The following is a 21,500-nucleotide window of genomic DNA, read 5'->3' as shown; positions in this document are numbered from 1 at the left end:
CCCTAGAAGGTGATTACCTGTAAGTGAAATTGTCATCTTTGTCTTGTGTTTTGTCTGTTTGAGCAAACAGCAAACACTCTAGTATCAGATGGCTTTGAATCTAGATCAGCAATGAATAAAAGCAATACATTACTTGGCATATATACATACAAGTACTTCAGTATATATCTAATTTGCATGACCATGAGGACTAAATATGTAATCGGTCCATGTGAGGGACACCTATGTTTCAAGTGAGGATGGATTATTTATCTATACGCAATAAGACATAGGTATAAATAAAACAACTCTGATTATTATTGCAGCTCCTGCAATTAAGGCAGTTTCATATGTATTCAATACATAAGTCATTCTATAACTTTGGTTACAGGAAATACCTTAAGTTTGCTCTTGAAGTCTAATATATCCTTAATAAAACATGAGGCAGGCACTTCATCTTCTGTATTATCTGGGCCTAAAAGTTCCATTGAACTGCCAGGTCCTGAGGAATATAAATATTCATACATCTTATATGCTACAATTAAAGACCTCAAATATGCTACTAGGTACTATGAAAAGCAACGATTCATGTCATATAATGCAAATACTTCAATCAAATCATATAAATTCAGTCAAATCATACCAGTGAGACTAGTGACATACCTAATGTGTCCTGAAGAGTTGGCACTGTGCCTTCCTCTGGACACTTGGCACCTACAACCTGTACACTTAGTTTGCGGCGCTTTGGGCCTACTAGTGTCTTAAGCCATTCAACTGCTGAAGTTCTTGTGATATTTTTTATCAGTTCAATCTGCTTGAAGAAAATAAGTTAAAAGAATTTAACTGAATTCGTTTAATGATAATATTTTTATGGACTATATATAATTCACAGTATATGTATGATGTTCGACAATCAGTGCTCAGAGTTTGTCTTCTAAAGGCATATGTGGATACCGCCAATTGAGTGGACAAGAGGAAAGTAACACTAGCTCTATAAAGGATTTGTGGGAAAACCCAGTTTCGGCTATGGCATTCCTTGGGGAGATGGGACTGCTCGGACAGACAGTCTAGGGAACGACAACAACAACAACAACTTAGGGTCACTGCAGAGGCATAAAATTGCTGGTTCTAATTTTGGGAGAGAGTCAGGTAGGGAAAATGGGTAAGTTTTTTCATCACCAATTTTGCTCATGATAGGAAACATACATACATATATATACCAAGACTTTTTCCCCCTTACAAGGGAGGTAGCCAAAAAGGAAAAGGCATAAAATCATTCCCCCACATTCCATCCATGAATACACTCCACACCCCTCCACCCCTCTTAGCACCTCCTGGTTGACGGGTCATCCCTGTACCTTGTCCACTGCCCTGGGTCAAAAGCAGTGTCGCAAGATCAAAATTAATTTTGGTTTGTTCAAATTACAAAGTGTTGTATTTTTTGTTGTACTTACACTACAAATGGCAAATTTTTAAGGTTTCCTACAAACAATGGTGAGAAATTTCAATGAGGAAATTTATCAGTGCAGTGCTGGGGCCAAACAGATTTTGAGGTGAAAGCAACTCATATTCCATGTTGTTGTTGTTCCCTAGACTGTCTGGCCAAGCAGTCCTGTCTCCCTGAGGAACACCATGGCTGGAACTGGGTATTTCCACAAATCCTTTATAGATTGTATGTTGCGTTGTTGGCATGCATGATTATGTATTGTACAATGCAGTCTTCCATTATGTGCTGTATAGTATAGGGTGAAGTGTTACATCCTGGATATCTGTGATGTGGTCATCCAACCTCTTCTGGTAGCTTAGAAGGGCTGGATGGTGGCCACACCACAGTCTGGCCAGGTGGACTATATCCTTTCTGGGGAGAGAGAATTCAGAGGGAGGGATATCAGGATGTCTGATATCCAGCCCAATGACTTGGAGTTGAAGTCACCACCCAGGATTAGGTTGTCATTCCCTAGACTGTCTGTCTGAACAGTCCCGTCTCCCCAAGGAATGCCACAGTCAAAACTGGGTTTTCCCACAAATCCTTTATAGAGTGTATGTTGTGTTGTTTGCATGCATGATTGTGTATAATGCAGTCTTCCATTATGTGTTGCATGGTATGGGGTGAAGTGTTACATCCTGGGCAGCTGTTCACAATGCAGTCATCCAGCCTCTTCTGGTAGCTTAGAAGTGCTGGGTGGTGGCCGCACCGCAGTCTGGCCAGGTGGACTCTGTCCTTTCGTGGAAGAGAGGATTCAGAAGGGTGGATATCAGGGGGTCTGGCATGCAGCAGTGTGTTGTCTTTCAGTGTATTAATGGAGCGGTGAGTGATATGATTATGAATATGTTTTCGGAGGCTGGTATTTGGTGGTTGTGGAGGAAGAGAAGAGAGTATCTGTGTGTGATACAGGTCTTTGGGTGTTGTTTTAATGCTTCTTGGTGTGTGTGGGTGTTCTGCTATGTAGTGTAGCGGGTGTGATGTGTTTGTGGTGGCTGCGGCAAGTGTTTGTGTGCCTCTCATATCGAGGTGGTCCTTGACTTTGAGGACTTTTGTTTCATGGTGTAAATGGTCTGTAGGTGTTGTGTTTGTAAAGCCTGTAATTGTTTTTAGGGCTTTGTTTTGTATGATTTGAAGGGTGTTGTGGTGTGTCTGACTGAGATTAGGAGCCCATGCAGGACTCGCATAATTCATCACTGAGCGTATGCATTGTTTGTATATTGTTGTATTAGTTTCTTTGTTTTGTCCAAATGTTGTTCCAGAGGTGTGCATTTGTTTTTTATGTTTGTGATGTGTTATTTGAAAGACATGGATGTATCGTATGTTACACCAAGAATTTTCGGTGTGTTTGTGTGTGGTATTAGAGTGTTGTTGATGTAGAGATGAGGTATGTATTTGTGTTCTTTTGTCCAGTTGGTGAGAAGTGTTGCTGTAGATTTGGTTGGAGCTATTTTGAGTCTGTTTGTGATGAACCATGTGTTGAGTGTATCAAGGTATGGCTGGATTATTTCTGCAGCTTTGTCTGTGTTACAATGTGTGCATGTAATGGTTATGTCGTCTGCATAGGAAGAGATTTGTATTTCTGAGGTGTCTGGTGTGGGTAAGTCATGCATGTATAGATTAACGAGCATGGGGGATAGAACAGAGCCCTGTGGTACTCCATTCTTAATGTTTCTGATGTGCAATGATTGGCCATTATATGACACATAAGCATTCCTACCTGCCAGATAATTGGCCAGCCATCTTTTGGTGTTATTGTGCATGTCTGTGTTATATATTTTATTTGTTAGGTTGTGGCGGGGGATAGCATCAAAAGCTTTACTAATGTCTAATGTTATAAGAAGTGTTCTGTGGTGGGGCCTATCTGAATTGATGCCATCTAAAATTCTTTGTGTGAGGTTTATCAGAAGAGTGTTTGTGGAGTGTAGTGGCCTAAAACCGTGTTGTGAGTCAGCAAGGGGAATATGTGGTGTGACAAGTTGAAGTATTAGGCGTTGAATGACTTTAGAGGGGGTGCAGAGAAGTGTGATTGGGCGGTGCGATGTTGGGATTGTTGGGTCTTTGGTTTTGGAATGGTGATTATTTTACCATGCTTCCAGATGTCGGGTATAGTGTTGTGTGAATAGCTGTAGTTTGCAATGTTTTTGAGTGCGTGTATACCTTGTGGTCCAATGTGTTTTAGGTGGATGTTACTTATGTTATCGGGGCACAGGCAGATGAGTGCTTGAGATTATGTATTATGTGTTTTGTCTGACTGTCTATGAAGGGTGTATAGTCTGAGTCTGTGGGAAAGTCTTTCTTACATCGAATACTGCATCGGTCGTCAGGGTGAGAAGTGAGATGGCTTGTTTGTGCAAAATGATTTATGAGTGTGTTTGCTTGTTGTCTGTTTGAGGGTACATTGTCTGTTGTTGTGATTATTGCTGTGTGAGAGTGTGTTGTGTTACTGTTGGATAGTGTAATGCTGTTGAGTGTTTTGTGCAATTTGCTGGTGTTTGTTTTGTGATCAAGTGTACTGATAAAGTTTTGCCAATTTTGTGTTTTTGGTTCATGTATTTTATTGGCAATCACAGTGTTTAGTGTTTGTATTTGGTCTGCTATGTTTTGAGGGAGGGGTGTGGGGGTATTGTGTTTAAGTATGTCTCGTTGTCTGATGAGGCCTTGGATTTCTGGTGTGAAGTTGGGGTTGTGTGATTTTCTGTTGCCCCTAGGGATGTATCTCTTGTCTGCATTTTGTATGATTGTATTAAAAGTGTGCACAGCATTATGTTTGTGATTGGTGTACTGTTAAGTGTTTCAAAATGTTGTTCTGTCTCTTTAGTAAAAGCTTCCCAGTTAGCTCTCTTGTAATTGGTGTATGTGTGTCTGTGGCCAACTGGGGTGCATCTTGTTTTGGTGGTGATGATGATTGGAAGGTGGTCAGAACCAAGGGTTCCGACCACTCTCCATGATGTTGTTGGGGTTAGGCAGGGGGAGCAGAAGGTGATATCAGGAGAGGAGGGAGTGTAGAGGGCTTGGTGTGGGATATGTGTTTGATTATGTGTGTTGTTCCTGATAGTCAATGAGTCAAACTGAGTGTATATCAAGCCCTCTGTCTGTGTCAGGGTTGTCGACATACCAGGCAGACGACTTGGCGTTGAAGTCACCACCCATGATCAGGTTGGGGATTGAGGATAGTTGGCTAAATTGAGACCTGAAGGTGTTTGGAACTGTGGGGGATGATTGGGGGGGAATGTACATGTTAACTATTGTCAGTGTTGATTTGTTGCCTGTGCAGATTTGAATGGATTGGATTTCTGTAGTGTTATCTGTGGTAGGGAGGAGAATTTTGGTTGTGGCGCTTGTGTCCACAAAACAGATGGACTGGTGGATCAGGATGATGAGTCCACCGCCATTACCGTCGGTCCGGTCTTGTCTAATGGTGGTGTAATTATGAAATGATGGTGTTTTGTGTGAGTGTCTTAGTTTTGTTTCTTGTATAACTGCAATGTGTATGTTGTGTTGTTTAAGAGTGTTCGAGTTCATGTTTTTTCGTGTTAATACCGTCAATGTTGTGTTGTAATATGTTGATGTTGTGTGTTCTGTATGTGTTGTATGTTGCCGTTTGGGGTTGAGGTTGGGGTGTTAATGGGGAAAGTATAGGATCTGGGTTAGGGGGGGGGGGGAAAGGAGAGATTGGGGACAAAGGAAGGGGAGTACTGATTGGGGATAAGGGCGAAGGAAAATTGGGAGTGGGTAAGGGTGCTGGCTGTGGTTGGGGAGGTAGGAGTGGGGTTATTGGAGGGCAGGTAGAACATATCCAAGTGTTTGTGTATTGGTTTGTGTCAGCAAGTGTTGTACAAGTGAGGTGGGCCCAGTTTTTGCACATATTGCACTGAACTGAGCACTTTGTCTGTCTGTTCGAGGTAATGGGTTTAGAGCATGTTGGCATGTGTATTTTGTGGTGGGCCCAGGATTGCTTTCTACATCTCCGCCTAAAAGTAGAAGAAGAGAGGTGATTGCCGGAAAATCACCCCTCGGTGCAGAAAAAACGTAACATTGCATGTTGAGAAAAAGGATTGTGGTACTCCCCAAGGCAGTCGTAGCTCCTCTTGGGGATTGGTGCCACCTGCGTAGAGCCGGTGGCCAGGGCTGGTTGCCGCCGTTTGGCCCCCAACTCTTGGGGTTGGGGGTGGTCCCATGACGTAGACACTGCGGCTCCAGGACCCCCCAGGATTAGGTTGGGAATTGTGGCAAATTGGTTAAGGTAATGTTTGAAGTAGTTTGGAACTGTGAGGGATGATTGGGGGGTGATGTACATGTTAATTATTGTTATTGTGGATTTGTTACCTGTATTTGTCTGATGGTAAGTGAAATCACACCTGGGTTGAAACGATTGAAAGGTTGATTTTTTTTCCATGAGTCAATATTACATGACCTAGAATGAAAAATTGAGCAAGAAAAAGAAACAAGACTAAAAGAGCAGAGATTGTGTAACAAAAAGGGAAAATGAAACTTTGACAAATGAGAGAAAAAGTTTCCTGAGTATCAAGGAAAATAGTGAATATGGGTCAACAGGAAATGAAGATAAGAGAAATACATACATACATATACCAAGGCTTTTTCCCCCTTACAAGGGAGGTAGCCAAAAAGGAAAAGGCATAAAATCATTCCCACCCATTCCATCCCTGAATACACTCCACACCCCTCCACCCTCCCTCTTATCTTAGCACCTCCTGGATGACGGGTCATCCCTGCACCTTGTCCACTGCCCTGGGTCAGAAGCAGTGTCGCCAGACACAGCACATCCACAGCAAGGCTGCTTCATTAAATCGGCGACCCCCCTCTCCGTCCCCCCATGCATAAATGGAAGACGGGGAGAAATCCCTTCGGGCTGCGTCAAATTTTTCTCACACATACTACCTCACCCCCCATCCCCACGCCCATTCCACCTCATGCATCACAACATCATCCATATACAACCATTCTCCATTCACCCGTCTTCTGTCCTCTCCCGTCCTTCCTCAACAGACATTCCCCTCTTCCCCAAAGCCCCCTTCACCCCATCCATCCACCTCATCCTAGGACGTCCCCTCGTGTTCACTCCCTCCACATCTGCCTTCCATACCTCTTTTACTAGTCTTTCTTCACTCATTCTTTCCATGTGTCCAAACCATCCTAATACTCTATCTCCCAATTCCATTTCCACCCCCGTTCCTCTCCTCACCTCCTCATTTCAATACATCCTTTAAAGATGGAGTAGCAGAGATGAGAAACTAATAGGCTTGAAGGAATGGTAAAAGTTAAAAAAAAAAAAAATAATAATAATAAAACTCTTTGTCAGAGATGTAACAAGACTAGATGTGTTACTCTTTAGATGGTGAGAAGACATCACTTTTTTAAATCTGTTTTAATACATAACTTTGATAGTCATTAGATGCACCCGAGCACTTATATTTCTTGTAAGCCTGTCTCTTTTTAGCAATACACCCACTCCTCGTTTAACGACCTACTCGGTTAACAACAACTCGGAGTAACGACGGGCTATAAGACAGACCAATATTCGTTTAACGTAAATCTCCCGAAGTTACGATGTCGTGTGCGATAATTAAGTTGGCTGAGGCAAATTTGTATGATGTTATAAATGAACTTGTACGGTGGATATTAGCTGTGAGGTAGTGTTCTGAAGCTTAGGTCTACATTACCATCCTGCAAGCTGGAAAAACTACCTGGGGTACAATATATACCGGTAGTGGTATATTTTTAGTTTCGACCAAGGGTGCAATATAGCAATAGAAAATTAGTTATTAAGTTTGTAAATTATAATGTATCAACGTAATATGCAATTTTGTGAGCGAAAAAAGGTGCTAAAACAAATTTCGTAAGTAACGAAGTCATGTTGGACGAATGGTACACCATGTTTGTTATGATAGATGCCTATGTCGAAGAAATGAAAGGATGATAAATTCGTCTAACCTACACTAAACTAACCTAACCTGTGTTTGATAAATCATTACCTGCAAATTAAATGTCATCCGGCTCGTCCTCGTTGTCATAGTCGTGAGAGACGTTGGCAGACGACAAGATGGCGTCCCAATCCTATGATACCGACTTCGTTCATTAGCATATTTTCTTGTAGCATGGTATTTTTTACTTTAATTTCCGCCCACAAAATTGCATATTACGTTGATACATTTTAATTTACAAAATTAATAATTAATTTCCTATTGCTATATTGCTTCCATGGTCGAAGCTGAAAAAAATACCCCGGTATTCAATATGGAATGTCAGCATACGCGGATTTGGTTATATACGGTAATTTCAGGAACCTAACCACCGTAAATAAACAGTAAATAAAGCTTTAATGTACTGTATAAGAGGGAAAATACACGAAAATAAAGATACATGTATTGCTGGACATTGTACATACAGTACATGTACGTATATGTATACACTTTCGCTTAACGACCAATTCGGTTAACGACGGCGCGCTGGTCCCAACTGTCGTCGTTAAACGAGGAGTGGTTGTACTTTTTTCAGTTTCTTTGTCAAACCATTTTGGGCGAGCCTGATTTGGGGAACGTCTGTCCTTAAAAGCAATGTAAGTATGAATCACAATATAGATGATGCTGTGATGCATGAGGGGGGAGTGGGTGGGGGATGGGGGGTGAGGAAGTATGTACAACCACTCCTCGTTTAACGAAGACAATTCGGACCAGTGTCGCTGTCGTTAACCGAGTTGGTCGTTAAGCTTAAGTGTATACATATACGTACATGTACTGTATGTACACTGTCCAGCAATACATGTATCTTTATTTTTGTGTATTTTCCCTCTTTTATACAGTACATTAAAGCTTTATTTAAGGTTTTGATAGTATGTATATTAAAGTCTTGTTTATTGTTTTACTCATTAATTTCCAATTATAAAAAACCTAGGCTAGGCTAGATTATCAGCAGTGAATATATATTTTTATTTTAGCTTTATTTTTTCATCATATTTTAAATACAGTATTAAAACCACTTTCATTGTTTTATTAACCTATGAAATTCGCATAATTAAAAAAGGGAAAACAAAGAAAATGCAACTGACAAAATGTTGTTTTTATTAACACAAGAAGTACAAACCATTGTGTATGTACGTATACATGAGTTTACAGTTCAAGGTAAAGACAATTGAATTTTTTTTTACGTACATTTCCTTAAACAGACTGCAAAATAAAAATCTAATTATCAAGACAAAAACCTTCAAATACTTCTGGTTCCTCTTCATCACTTGATTCAAATTAGATAATACCTGTAGGATCATCTGGGGTTTCGTCGTCGGACTCTATAACAGCTGATGTTCCGGGTAAGGGAGAGTCTGCGGAGCTGGTAGGGAGTGGGGATGCTGCCGGGGAGGGGGCACTACTTGGAGTTTTTTGTAAGAAGTCCAATATAGATGACTGTTTTGTTTGTTTTTTCTTCTCTTCATAAATTTCACGATAACACCGGAGTCCCTCATTCATATATCTTTCAAATTTTGAAAAACGTTCAGTGTTGGGGTCCATTGCTTCAAATAGAGCTAACGCTTCATTCATTTTAGCAAAAGCTTGTGCCAAATCTTTAGCAGTAAACTTTTTCTGCATGGATACATGAACGTCATCTGTTTCTTCTATCTCTTCTATATCTTGCTGCTCTTGTAACTCTATTAATTCTTCATCAGTCAACTCTCTTTCAACAAAGTTTACTACTCTCTCCACGCCTTCAGCTTCCACTTCCAATTGCAAATCTCGAGCATAATTAACAGTTAACCGATTTATCCTTTTTATGTTTTCATCTTTATACCCGGGCATAGCTGCAGCCTCTCTGTGCAAATAAGTCCTTTCTGGCATCTTCTTCCAATACAATCCCGTCTCATCAACGTTGAAAATTTGTTCGGGTAGATATCCCCCTTCCTCTATAATTTTGTCTAAAACATTAAGATATTCTGCTGCTGCCTCCGTACCCGCACTTGCTGCTTCACCAGAAATATGACGATTGTGCAAATTAAATCGCCGACGAAACCGCTGGAACCACCCATGGCTTGCAGTGAATGTTTCTGTGTTTTCTTCTTCCTCACGTGACTTCATTGTCTCGAAGATGCTGCGTGCCTTAACCTGAATTAAAAGTAAACTAACTGGAATTTTCTTGCTTATTTGGTCATCAATCCAAATGGACAATAATTTCTCCATCTCATGGACAAGGCCTTTTCTCCGCCTTGTTATCAAAGCATTATATCCCGGGAGAGGACAGAAGACAGGGGTGAATGGAGAATGGTTGTATATGGAGGATGTTGTGATGCATGAGATGGAATAGGCGGGGGGGATGGGGATGAGATAGTATGTGTGAGAAAAATTTGACGCAGCCTGAAGGGATTTCTCCCCGTCTTCTCCTTTTATGCATGAGGGGACAGAGAGGGGGGGTCGCTGATTTAATGAAGCGGCCTTGCTCTGGATGTGCTGTGTCTTGCGACACTGCTTCTGACCCAGGGCAGTGGACAAGGTGCAGGGATGACCCGTCATCCAGGTGCTAAGATAAGAGGGAGGGTGGAGGGGTGTGGAGTGTATTCAGGGATGGAATGGGTGGGAATGATTTTATGCCTTTTCCTTTTTGGCTACCTCCCTTGTAAGGGGGAAAAAGCCTTGGTATATATATATATGTATGTATGCTTTGCAGTCTCCTTCACTCGAACTTTGTCCTTTACGATGGTGGATATCGTGGAATGTGCTAGTCCCATACTACTGGCGATAGCTTGCACTTTCATTCCGCCTTCATACTGATTAATAATCTTCATTTTTGTGTTTATATCCATTGCTCTACTTTGTTTCTTAACAAAAATATAATCAACAGACACATGTAAGTCGATGGTATGCTATGTAAAGACTAAGGAACCAAGCAGCGTGTGAGCGACCCCACGCATTGCCAGTTGCCTCAGCCAACTTATCGTACACGATGTCGTAACTTTGGGAGATTTACATTAAACGAATATTGGTCTGTCATAAAGTCCTTCATTACTCCGCATTGTCGTTAACCAAGTAGGTCGTTAAACGAGGAGTGGTTGTATGAGAAAAAAATTGACATAGCCCGAAGGGATTTTCTCACCATCTTCTCCTTTTCTGCAGGGGGGGGGGTCGCCAAATTTATGAAGCGGCCTTACTCTGGATGTGCTATGCCTTGCGACACTGCTTCTGACCCAGGGCAGTGGACTGGATGCAGGGATGACCCGTCATCCAGGAGGTGCCAAGATAAGAGGGAGGGAGGAGGGTGGAGGGGAGTGGAATATATAGGAAATGGAATGGGTGGGAGTGGTTTCTATAGCTTTTTCTTTTTGGCTACCCCCTGTGTAGGGGGAAAAAGCCTTTGGTATATGTATGTATGTATCTTAGTGAGCGTATTTTGAAATATTTCCCACATCTGATCTACAGGTCTTTTGCTTAATTTTGCCTCTCAATCTATAAGCTCAAGCTGCTGACATAGTCCTATGAACGGAGCTTTACTGAAATCGGGTATTTTAGAAACACATGTATCTATTCTAAAATGTTTTAGTAGTTTGAATCTAACTAAATTGTGATCACTATTTGCAACAGTTTCACCGAATTCTACATCGGTTATCATGCTTTTGTGGCTAGTGATCAATAGATCGAGTAAGTTTCCATATCTTGTGGGCTCTTTTACATGCTGAACTAAGTAATTGTCACCGAGAAAATCTATCAAGTGACTACCTATATGGCCATGTTCAAGGGTCATCCAATCAATATCAATGAAATTGAAATCTCCCATTATCAATAAATCCTGGTTACAGAAACAAGACAGTTCCTGAAATAACAGTTTGTCATCTGCTAATGATAATGTCTTTGGCCAATATATTACACCTACATTAATTTTTTGTCCATTTGTTTGAGTTAATTCTACCCACAAACAATCATATGCATCCTGTTTCACTTTCTCTAAAACACAAGCATGGACATTGTTTTTAACGTACAACAAAACACCCCCACCTTTCTTGTGGTTTCTATCCTGATGAAAGTGTTTAAATTCCACAATGTTAAATTCAGCTTCAAACTCTTTACCATTTAACCATGTCTCAGTTATTCCTATCATATTGAGATTTTCGCTTTTGACATATGCCTGTATTTCTTGGAATTTGTTCTTGATGCTATGGGCATTAAAGTACATGGTTCTAAGAGACTCGTGATTATTTCTTTTTGACACGTTTTGAGTTTCAATATCATGCCTTACCTTATAATTTTATTTCTTATTGACACCTTGCTCTATATTGATATTTGGTCCTTCATTGACAATGCCTCATTAACATTTCTCCCATCAAAATTAACATTTCCCCCATCATGGACATCTGGTTGCTCATGGTCATCTGATCTCTTTTGTACAATTTGTCCCCCTATGTCACTGCGTTTAACATTGGCCTTCCCTTGTTCATTGACATTCTGTCCGGCATCCCTTCCTAAAATTATATTTTGTACCCCAGTGATATTTTGTCCTCCACTATTATTACATCCCATCATGATTTTTTGTCCTCCATTTGTCATTATATCCCATCATGACATTTTGTCCTTCATTGACATTCTGTCTGGCATCCCTTCCTAAAATTATATTTTGTCCTCCACTGACATATGCTACCATGATATTTTGTCCTCCACTATCATTACATCCCATCATGATATTTTGTCCTCCAGTATCATTACATCTCATCATGATCTTTTGCCCTCCACTGTCCTTACATCCCATTGTGACATTTTGTCCTTTGACATTACATAAAGGATTACAAAGGATTACAAAGGCAGAGCATGCCGACAGGAGACCTTTTGATCCATATCTATGTCGGATGCGAAAAAAAAAATCATATTAATAATAAAATAATAAATATAAACTAATAATGTAAATAACAAATAAAATACATAAATAAATGCATAGGTATAGTTAAATAATAAACAAACAGGTAAATAGTAAATAATAATAAATTGACATATAACTAATAATAAATGAAAATCAGACAGAAAAATGAAAACAAAACAAAAACAAATAATATAAGATAAATTATAATCATTACAGCATCTTAGGTATTTATCTAAATGATTCTTAAAGCTTCAAACTGAACTACATTGCACTACCTGTGCAGGAAGTTTATTCTATTCATTAACTACACAGTTGGCAAAGTTGTTTCTACCTACTTCCAAATTGAATCTATTTCCAGAAAGTTTGAGACCATTGTTTCTTGTCTGATTCTCATTCAATGTAAAATTTTTGTCACTTTTGATGTTGTCAATTCCCTTTAAAATCTTAAAAACCTGTATCAAGTCACCTCTGAGTCTACGCATTTTTAGGGAAAACAGATTCATGTGTTTTAGTCGATTTTCGTATGATTTATTTTTGATATTTGGAATCAGTTTTGTGGCTCGCCGTTGTACTTTTTCCAGTCTGTCAATGTTTTATTGAGATTCGGTGACCATACGGAAACAGCATATTCCAAATGTGGACGAACTAACGATTTATATAGCTTGTTAATGAGTGATGGACTTTTGAAATCAAAAGATCGCGCAATCAGTCCCAGAATCTTATTTGCTTTCTCAGAGGCGGAAATACACTGCTTGGATGATTTGAGATCGTTACTGATAATTACGCCGAGATCTTTTTCACTATCCACTTTTGTTAACGAATTTCCAAATAACTTGTAATCGTACTTACTGTTATTTTTACCTACCTGTATGTGCATTACCTTGCATTTACTTGTGTTAAATTTCATTAGCCACTTTTCAGACCATTGCTGTAAATTATCTAAATCTTCTTGAATATCTAATTGCTTGAGTGATCATTTGCCACTCCGCACAGTTTTGTATCATCATCAAATTTGGAAACAGTAGATTTTAGTCCATGGTCTATATCATTTATATATACTATGAATAGAAGTGGCCCAAGAACGGAACCCTGAGGAACTCCACTTGTAACATTTTTCCATCTAGAAGTTTTTCCATTTAAGACAACTCTCTGTTTTTGACCATTCAACCAATTACTAGTCCAACCTAATAGGCTACCACTTATTCCGTGCAAAGCTAATTTATTAAGTAGTCTTTCGTGTGGGACGGTATCAAAAGCTTTTGCAAAGTCTAGATATATTAGGTCTATATTGTTTCTTTTGTCATAATTGGAGATAACTGTGTTGTAGAATTCGAGTAAGTTAGTCACGCAAGAACGTTTCCGTCTGAAACCATGCTGGCTATCATTTATCAAACTGTTACTTTCTAAATGATGTTCGATAGCATCTCTGATGATAGTTTCCATTATTTTTCCTACGATTGAAGTCAAACTTATAGGCCTATAGTTATTTGGTTTCTTTTTGTCACCTTTTTTGAATATGGAAGTAACATTAGCTAGCTTCCATTCTCTTGGGACATCTCCGGATATAATGGTTCTTGAAAATAATTTCTAATGGAACAACAATCTCATTTTTCATTTCCTTTAAGATTCTTAGATGCCAACCATCAGGCCCTGGTGTTTTATTAACTTTGAGTTTGTCTATACACCTTTTAATTTTTTCTTTTGTTATATTTACCATAGTGAGTAAGTTTACCCTAGACTTTTCACAGGTTTCAGTTTGGAATTCACTTTGAGGTGTTTCGTTTACGAATACCGAGCTAAAATAATTGTTTAAGATATTACACATTCCTTCATTTGAATATTCAAGTTGACCATCAGCAGATAATAGTGGACCAATGTGATTCCTAACAACCTTTTTATCTCTAATGTAACTATAGAATTCTTTGGGATTCTCTTTGGATTTATCAGCGATGTTCATTTCGTATTGTCGTTTTCTTTTTCTTATTGTCTTTTATAAATCTCTCTGTATTGATACATAACTTTCATAGTCATTAGGTGCACTCGAGCATTTATATTTCTTATAAGCCTGTCTCTTTTTAGCAATATTTTTTTCAGTTTCTTTGTCGAGCCACTTTGTGCGAGCCTGATTTGGGGGATGTCTGTCCTTTAAAGGAATGTAAGTTTGAATCATCTTAGTGAGCGTATTTTGAAATATTTCCCACATCTGATCTACAGGTCTTTCGTTTAATTTTGCCTCCCAATCTGTAAGCTGAAGCTCCTAACGTAGTCCTATGAACTGAGCTTTACTGAAATCGGGTATTTTAGAAACACAAGTATCTATTCTAAAATTGTTTAGGAGTTTGAATCTAAGTTGTGATCGCTATTTGCAACTGATTCACCGACTTCTACATCCTAATGTAACATCTCGTCCTCTAATGACATTATATCCTAAAATTATATTTTGTCCTAAACTGCCTTTGTTTTTTTGGCTACCTCCCTTGTAAGGGGGAAAAAAGCCTTTGGTATAGGTATGTAGAAAGAATACAAAGAGCAATGACAAAGACGGCACCAACACTCTCCAAACTGACATACAAAGATTGTCCTGATTGGAACTACCAACTCTGGAACAAAGAAGAGAAAGAGGAGATCTACTATTTATAGAATCCTGAAAGGAATTGAAATCCTACATAGAGATGATTTATTAAAGTGGGACAACAGAAAAACAAGAGGACATGAAAAGAAACTAAAAAAGGATAATTATAGAAGAGTTCTGAAAAAGAATAGCTTCCTAAACAGAGTGGTGGATACCTGGAATAAATTAGATAAAGCAACAGTGTGTGCAAATACTATTCAAGAATTTAAGAACAAAATTGATGCTGAAAGATACAAAGATGGGGCACTATGAGCATAGCTCCCTTCCTTTATAATACAAGGAGGTAAATACAATCTGCTCTTAGCATCCATTCCCAAATGTCTATTTCTCATTACATTTTTTAATCCACCAAGGCATTTACTCGCTTCTCTCAATCTAAATTCTACTTCCACCTCCACTCCTCCCTTTCCTGCCACATTCACACACAAGTATCTAAAACTATCCACTTCCTCCAGTCTTTCTCCCTTACAACTCACTTCCAGTCTGCTGCCACTTTCTCCCCTTGTACATTTCATCACCTTATTTTTATCCACATTTATCTTCAACTTTCTTCTTTTGCACACATTCCCAAACTCTGTCACTAACTTCCTCAATCCCACCTCTGATTCTACTACAAGAGCAGTGTCATCTGCAAAAAACAACTGCCTTATCTCCCACTTTTCTCCATTTTCTTTAAACATCTCCAATCCCTGACCCACTACCCTTGCATTTACCTCTCGCACCACCTCATCCATGTATGAATTGAACAGCCAGGGCAACATAACACATCCCTGACGAAGTCCCACCTTTACCTCGAACCACTCACTCTCTTCATTTCTAATCCTGACACACGCTCTACTACTCTTGTAAAAACTCTTGACTGCTCTTAACAGCTTTCCTCCTATCCCATATATCTGCAATACCTCCCAGAGTGCCTTCCTGTCTACCCTGTCATAAGCCTTTTCCAGATCCATAAAAGCCCAAAAAACATCCTTCCCTTTCCCTATAGCTTTCTCACATATCTATCTTACCACAAAAATCTGATCTACACAACCCATACCTGTCCTAAACCCACACTGTTCCTCACCAATTACTCCCTCTGTTCCTCTCCTAATCCTCTCAATCAAGACCCTCCCATATGCCTTCCCAACTACACTTAACAAGCTGATCCCTCTGAAACTACTACACTCACACTTGTCCCCTTAATCTTGTAAAATGGAACTATACAGGCACTCCTCCAGTCCTCCGGCACTCTACCCTGTCTCCAGCAAACATTAAATAACCTCACCATCCAGTCCACCATCACTGTACCTCCTTTTTTTTTTTTTTAAACATTCTGCTTGACATCCATCCAACCCACATGCCTTACCTGCTCTCATCATCTTAACAACTGCCTTCACTTCATCCTTCCTTATTTCTCCTCAATTTTCCTCACTCATCACGGTCATTTTCTTAGTGCTTCCCACTGCAACTACTTTTCCTTCCCTATTCTTCTTCACATTTAGCAACTCCCTAAAATAATCTGCCCACCTTACTCTTACTGCCTTCTCTTCCATTATCATCTCCCTTTACTTTTTCTTCTCTACTTGATTCACCTCCTCTTCCTCTCTTAATTTCTTTGGAAAACACCTTTTTATTACTTTCAATATTTTCTGCCATACTCTTACCCTATTTCACATCTGCTCTCCTCTTTGCTTCCTTTATCTTATGCTTTACTTCTCTTCTCTTTTCTTTGTACCTCTCATGATTCCCTTCTCCTATTTTGTAACCAATCTGTGGAAGCTCTCTTCTTCTCTTCTACAACTTTCTTTGTTTCCTCATCCCACCACTCACTACCCTTCCTTCTATTTCCTCCCATCCTCCTTGTTCCACACACCATCTTTGTGCACCTTGTGACTCCCTCCTTGAACCATCCCCATTCCTCCTCCATTCCTAGTTCTATTCTACCCTTCACCTCCTCCCACTCCTCTCTTAGCTTCTTCTTGTACTCCTTCACCTTTTCTTTCTCATTTAAGCAGTTCACTCTAAGCACCTCCCTATCTTTTGTCCTTTTCCTCTTTCTCCATCTATCCTCCATGCTCAATTTACCTTCCACTACAAAATGATCTGATATTCCCCGCTCTCTCCTCTTAGAACTTGTACATCCTTAACTCTTCCTATTATACTCTTATTTACCACTACACAGTCCACTAATGCTCTATCTACCACCCTTCCATCAACCACCCATGTGTTCTTATGCTTCACTTTCTTCCTAAACACTGTATTTGCTATCATCAACTCTCTTTCCAGACACATATCCACCATCACCTCTCTATTCCGATTATTTTTCCTGGAACTCCACACTTTACAACCACTCTGTCTATTGGCTTATTTCCTACCCTAGCACTGACGTTCCTCCCTAATCCCTCTATGCACTCATTTAAATCTATCCAAAAAGCCTCCCTTTCTTCTACACTCTTATCACTACCAGGCCCATATGCACTTACAAAAACCCACATCTCTTCATCCACATTAACCTTGAAGAAACCTCCTTCCACTCCACTGCATGTTTACCTATCTCTTCACTTAGTAGTATAGCCACCCCTTCTCTCACTCGTCCTCTCTTCACTCATGAGAACTTTCCAACTACACTCCCAAACTCACACTCACCCCTCCCTCTCATCTTAGTTTCATTCAAAGCCAACATATCCATCATTCTTCTCACAAACATTCTGCCTATCTCTTCCCTTTTACTTTCATCTGTACCACATCCATGCACAATAAAAACTCAAACCTTTGGGTACTGGTTGAAAAACTACTAGACCCTCTTATGCCTTTACTTTTTTTTAGGAATGTCCCCTGTGAGAATCCCTTGTAGATTTTATCTAATTTCTTTATATTCTTTTTTGTATTGGGTGTCCATATTGTCACAGCGTACTCCAATATTGGTCTTATAAGTGTGACTAATATCTTTTTTACCATTGTGTGCATGTGTGTTTATACAGTCGAACCTCGAAAGCCCGGACCCCGAATGCCTGGACCCTCGTATGACCGGTCGAAATGAACAAAGGGCGGACTTTTCAAGCAAAGTTCCCTATTTGTCCGGTAGGTGGCAGCGACGGCCATACACGTGTACTCAAACCCGGCCCAGTCAAGCCGCCACCAGGGCTGCCGTTTCGTAGAATTTTGTACCAAAATGTAGTAAAATAGTGGCATGTGGCAACTGCACAAGGACATGAGGAAATTTTTTCTACATATCAGCGGGCTGTTAAAAACGTTCAAAAACTCAAACTTTTGTTTAAAAATCATAGAACTAGTTATCAAATAATAAATGGTACATCAAAATATGACTATTGGTAATTGTGTTACCGTATTTTTTGGACTATAAGGCACGGGCAAAATCCTTAAAATCGGCCAAAATCGGGTGGTGCGCCTTATCGTGAGGTGCGCCTTATGTGTGGCTTCAGTGCAAAAAAAATGCCTCTGACAGTGACGTACTATTTTGACACGTTTCGTAGCTAGCCTGCCGACGGCAACAGTGCATAGTCCTAGCAAAAGTTACAACCAAGTAATAACCAAGATGCATGTATCTTGACAAGAAAATTGCGAAAACTTTGACAGTTTTCGAGTCCATGCCACCGCATTCATTCACGCTATCATTGCTATGACATGATAGCGTCCACAACACAGACATTTTGCATTGTTCTAGTCTCATTCCACTCAGACTGTAGTCATTTGGGTATTCTTTTAGTTTCGACCATGGGCGCAATATAGCAATAAAAAATTAAATTATTAATTTTGTAAATTAAAATGTATCAACGTAATATGCAATTTTGTGGGCGGAAATGAAAATAAAGCAAATATGCTAATGAACGAAGTCAGTAGCATAGGATCGGGACGCCATCTTGTCTCGGTGCTTCCGACAGTACCTTGCCAGGTAAATTTTCTTGAAGGAATGTTATGGAGAAGAGATACATGCATTCCTTCAAGCTGCAAGAACTTTGTATACCCCGCAAGCTGAGAAAGTGGTTGAAAAGCCTGCCAACGTCTCTCACGACGACGACAACAAGGACGATCCGGATGACATTTAATTTGCAGGTAATGATTTATTAAACACAGGTTAGGTTAGACGAATTTATCCTTTCATTTCTTCGACGTCAGCATCTATCATAACAAACATGGCGTACCATTCGTCCGACACGACTTCGTTACTTACAAAATCTGTTTAAGCACCTTTTTTGTTTTTTATTTCCATGCACAAAATTGCATATTACGTTGATATATTATAATTTGAAAAATTAATAATTAATTTCCTATTACTGTACTATATTGTGCCCATGGTCGAAACTAAAAATTTACCTTCATTTGTAATCCTGTGTTTTTAAGTGAATAGAGAATTCCGGGAATAAAACTGATAATGTTTGTTTAATTCCCGACACGACTTCGTTACTTACAAAATCCGTTTAAGCACCTTTTTTGTTTTTTATTTCCGCGCACAAAATTGCATATTACGTTGATATATTATAATTTGAAAAATTAATAATTAATTTCCTATTACTGTACTATATTGTGCCCATGGTCGAAACTAAAAATTTACCTTCATTTGTAATCCTGTGTTTTTAAGTGAATAGAGAATTCCGGGAATAAAACTGATGTTTGTTTGTTTAATTCCCCACAATTCCCATAACATGTTTATGTTGTTTTTGTTTTAGGGGTATTGGCAGGGCAGACCGTCCATGGAGGTGGTCTGATTTCACTGACCAAAAAAAAAAATATATATATATCATTTATTTTTGTAATTTTGCTAAATCCCAACCGATTTTTCTCATTTAACAATGAAAATGTTCAGTTCTGAAAGCACTCACATATGCATGATTATCCGATGACGAGACCAGGTGCGCCTTATGTAAAGACGGGGAATAGCAATAAACGGCTGCGCCTTATGGTCCGAAAAATACGGTACTTATAAAATATTATACCCCAAAAGATACGTTTTTACCGTGTAGAAAAAATTCTACGCTAAAGTTTCAGCTTTCTTTTAGCGGAAAAAAAAAAAAATTATATCTCTGAATATGTTAGGGCATGGGGGCCTTATATACATTCAAGAATAAAAAAAACTAGAACTACCACTTTGTCAAAGTTTGACAAGTATATCTTGCTATGAAAGTCTGCACACGCCCGAGAAAAATGTATGCCCCAGTATGGCAACACTCCCATTCTACACGGCAGTGTAGAAAACGCGGCAACCCTGGCCGCCACCACTGTACCGTGTGCATACATTCCGATATTTACAGTGTACGTAATAAAAAATACAGTACAGTACACTGTATATACAGTACATTTACATGCCTGTATTACAGTTATTATTACAGAATTTTTGGTATTATAGCATTATTATTACAGTATTGTTATTATTACAGTGTTAGAGTATTATTCTTATGTGTTTCTATGCCATATCATACATTACCTATACGTATACCGCTATGAAAATCTACGGTGGTTAGGGCGATATTTTCGATGACCGGACGTTTGGCATGACCGGACCACCCTTCCCCCCAATTAGTCCGGGCTTTCGAGGTTCGACTATATATATATTTACTTAGTTGTAGTGTATGGGATTGGAGTAATGCTCATAGGGTCCTGTCTCTTTTCCTCAAATTCCTTCAGGAATTAGTGGGTTCAAAAGAGAATGCAAACACATACCATTCCCATAATTCCATATTTTTTGTTTAAATCATCCTTTATAAATATAATTTCACATGTCACTAGAGAAAGCACATAAAACAACTAGCTATCTCAAATGAATTAACAAATTCACATCAAACCTGTTTTTGAAGACGGCTGAAAAGGTACTCTCCACATGTTATTTCAGCCCAATTCCTATCCATCTCCTCCCTGAGGGTGTGGTCCACTGTTTCCTTCATGGATGTCAAAGTCTCTTTATAGCCACTGATGTCCTCCTCTGTTAGACTTTCAAACTTGGCAATAAACTCTTCCAAAAAAGCCTCTATTCTTCTGTCCACATGGCATACACTATGACATGAAAGGTTAAATTTATTACTATTGATGAAGAAATTATACAAGATTTACCATAGAATGTTTGATAAAGAAAAACATTATACATTGCTGAATAAACATACCTAAATTTGTTGGCCTGGTTATTAACTGTAATAGATATGCCAAAGATGCCAAAAGTATTGCGATTAGTGCAGTACACATTATAACCTAACTGCTCTCGAGTTCGAAGAATGTCAAAGACTGGCTCATCCATTATCATCTATGAAAGGGAAAATACTTCATAAATGACAAAAAATTAAAGGAGGTAAGCACAAAGACATCAACTTATTGATGAAGAATGAATAATAAAAACTACATCCTTACCAACACAAATTCATTTAAAATTTCTTGTTCCAGCTTTCCTGGTCCATACTGATAATAGTTTATGACAGAACTGTTACTGTCAGCTTGGTTGATGCCCTGAACCCTTGCAATCCAGCAGCTTTCTGGCATTTCATTAGCTTGCAACTGCATATAGTAATGGAAAAGGTTACAATTAGACAGATACATATATACATATACCAAAGCCTTTTTCCCCCT

The 21,500-nt window shown here is 39.2% G+C and overlaps 1 protein-coding gene across 2 annotated transcripts in view; it reads right to left on the bottom strand.

Moving 5' to 3' along the window:
• Window positions 1–292: 292 nt before the first annotated feature.
• LOC143020628 (nardilysin-like) overlaps window positions 293–21,500 on the bottom strand; it is a 252,330-nt gene continuing 231,122 nt past the window's right edge. For both annotated transcript variants that reach the window (XM_076177107.1, XM_076177108.1), the window contains 5 exons: window positions 21,285–21,428; window positions 21,044–21,180; window positions 20,729–20,936; window positions 643–790; window positions 293–481 (listed from right to left, as the gene is read on the bottom strand). In XM_076177107.1, the coding sequence (XP_076033222.1) occupies window positions 348–481; window positions 643–790; window positions 20,729–20,936; window positions 21,044–21,180; window positions 21,285–21,428 (771 nt within the window). In that variant the 3' untranslated portion in view covers window positions 293–347. The remainder of the gene's footprint in view (window positions 482–642; window positions 791–20,728; window positions 20,937–21,043; window positions 21,181–21,284; window positions 21,429–21,500) is intronic.

This window comes from Oratosquilla oratoria, chromosome 40 (genome assembly GCF_046742065.1).
Source record: "Oratosquilla oratoria isolate Oo_2021 chromosome 40, ASM4674206v1, whole genome shotgun sequence".
NCBI classification, from domain to species: Eukaryota; Metazoa; Arthropoda; class Malacostraca; order Stomatopoda; family Squillidae; genus Oratosquilla; species Oratosquilla oratoria.
This window is presented reverse-complemented; position numbering and strand designations above follow the sequence as displayed.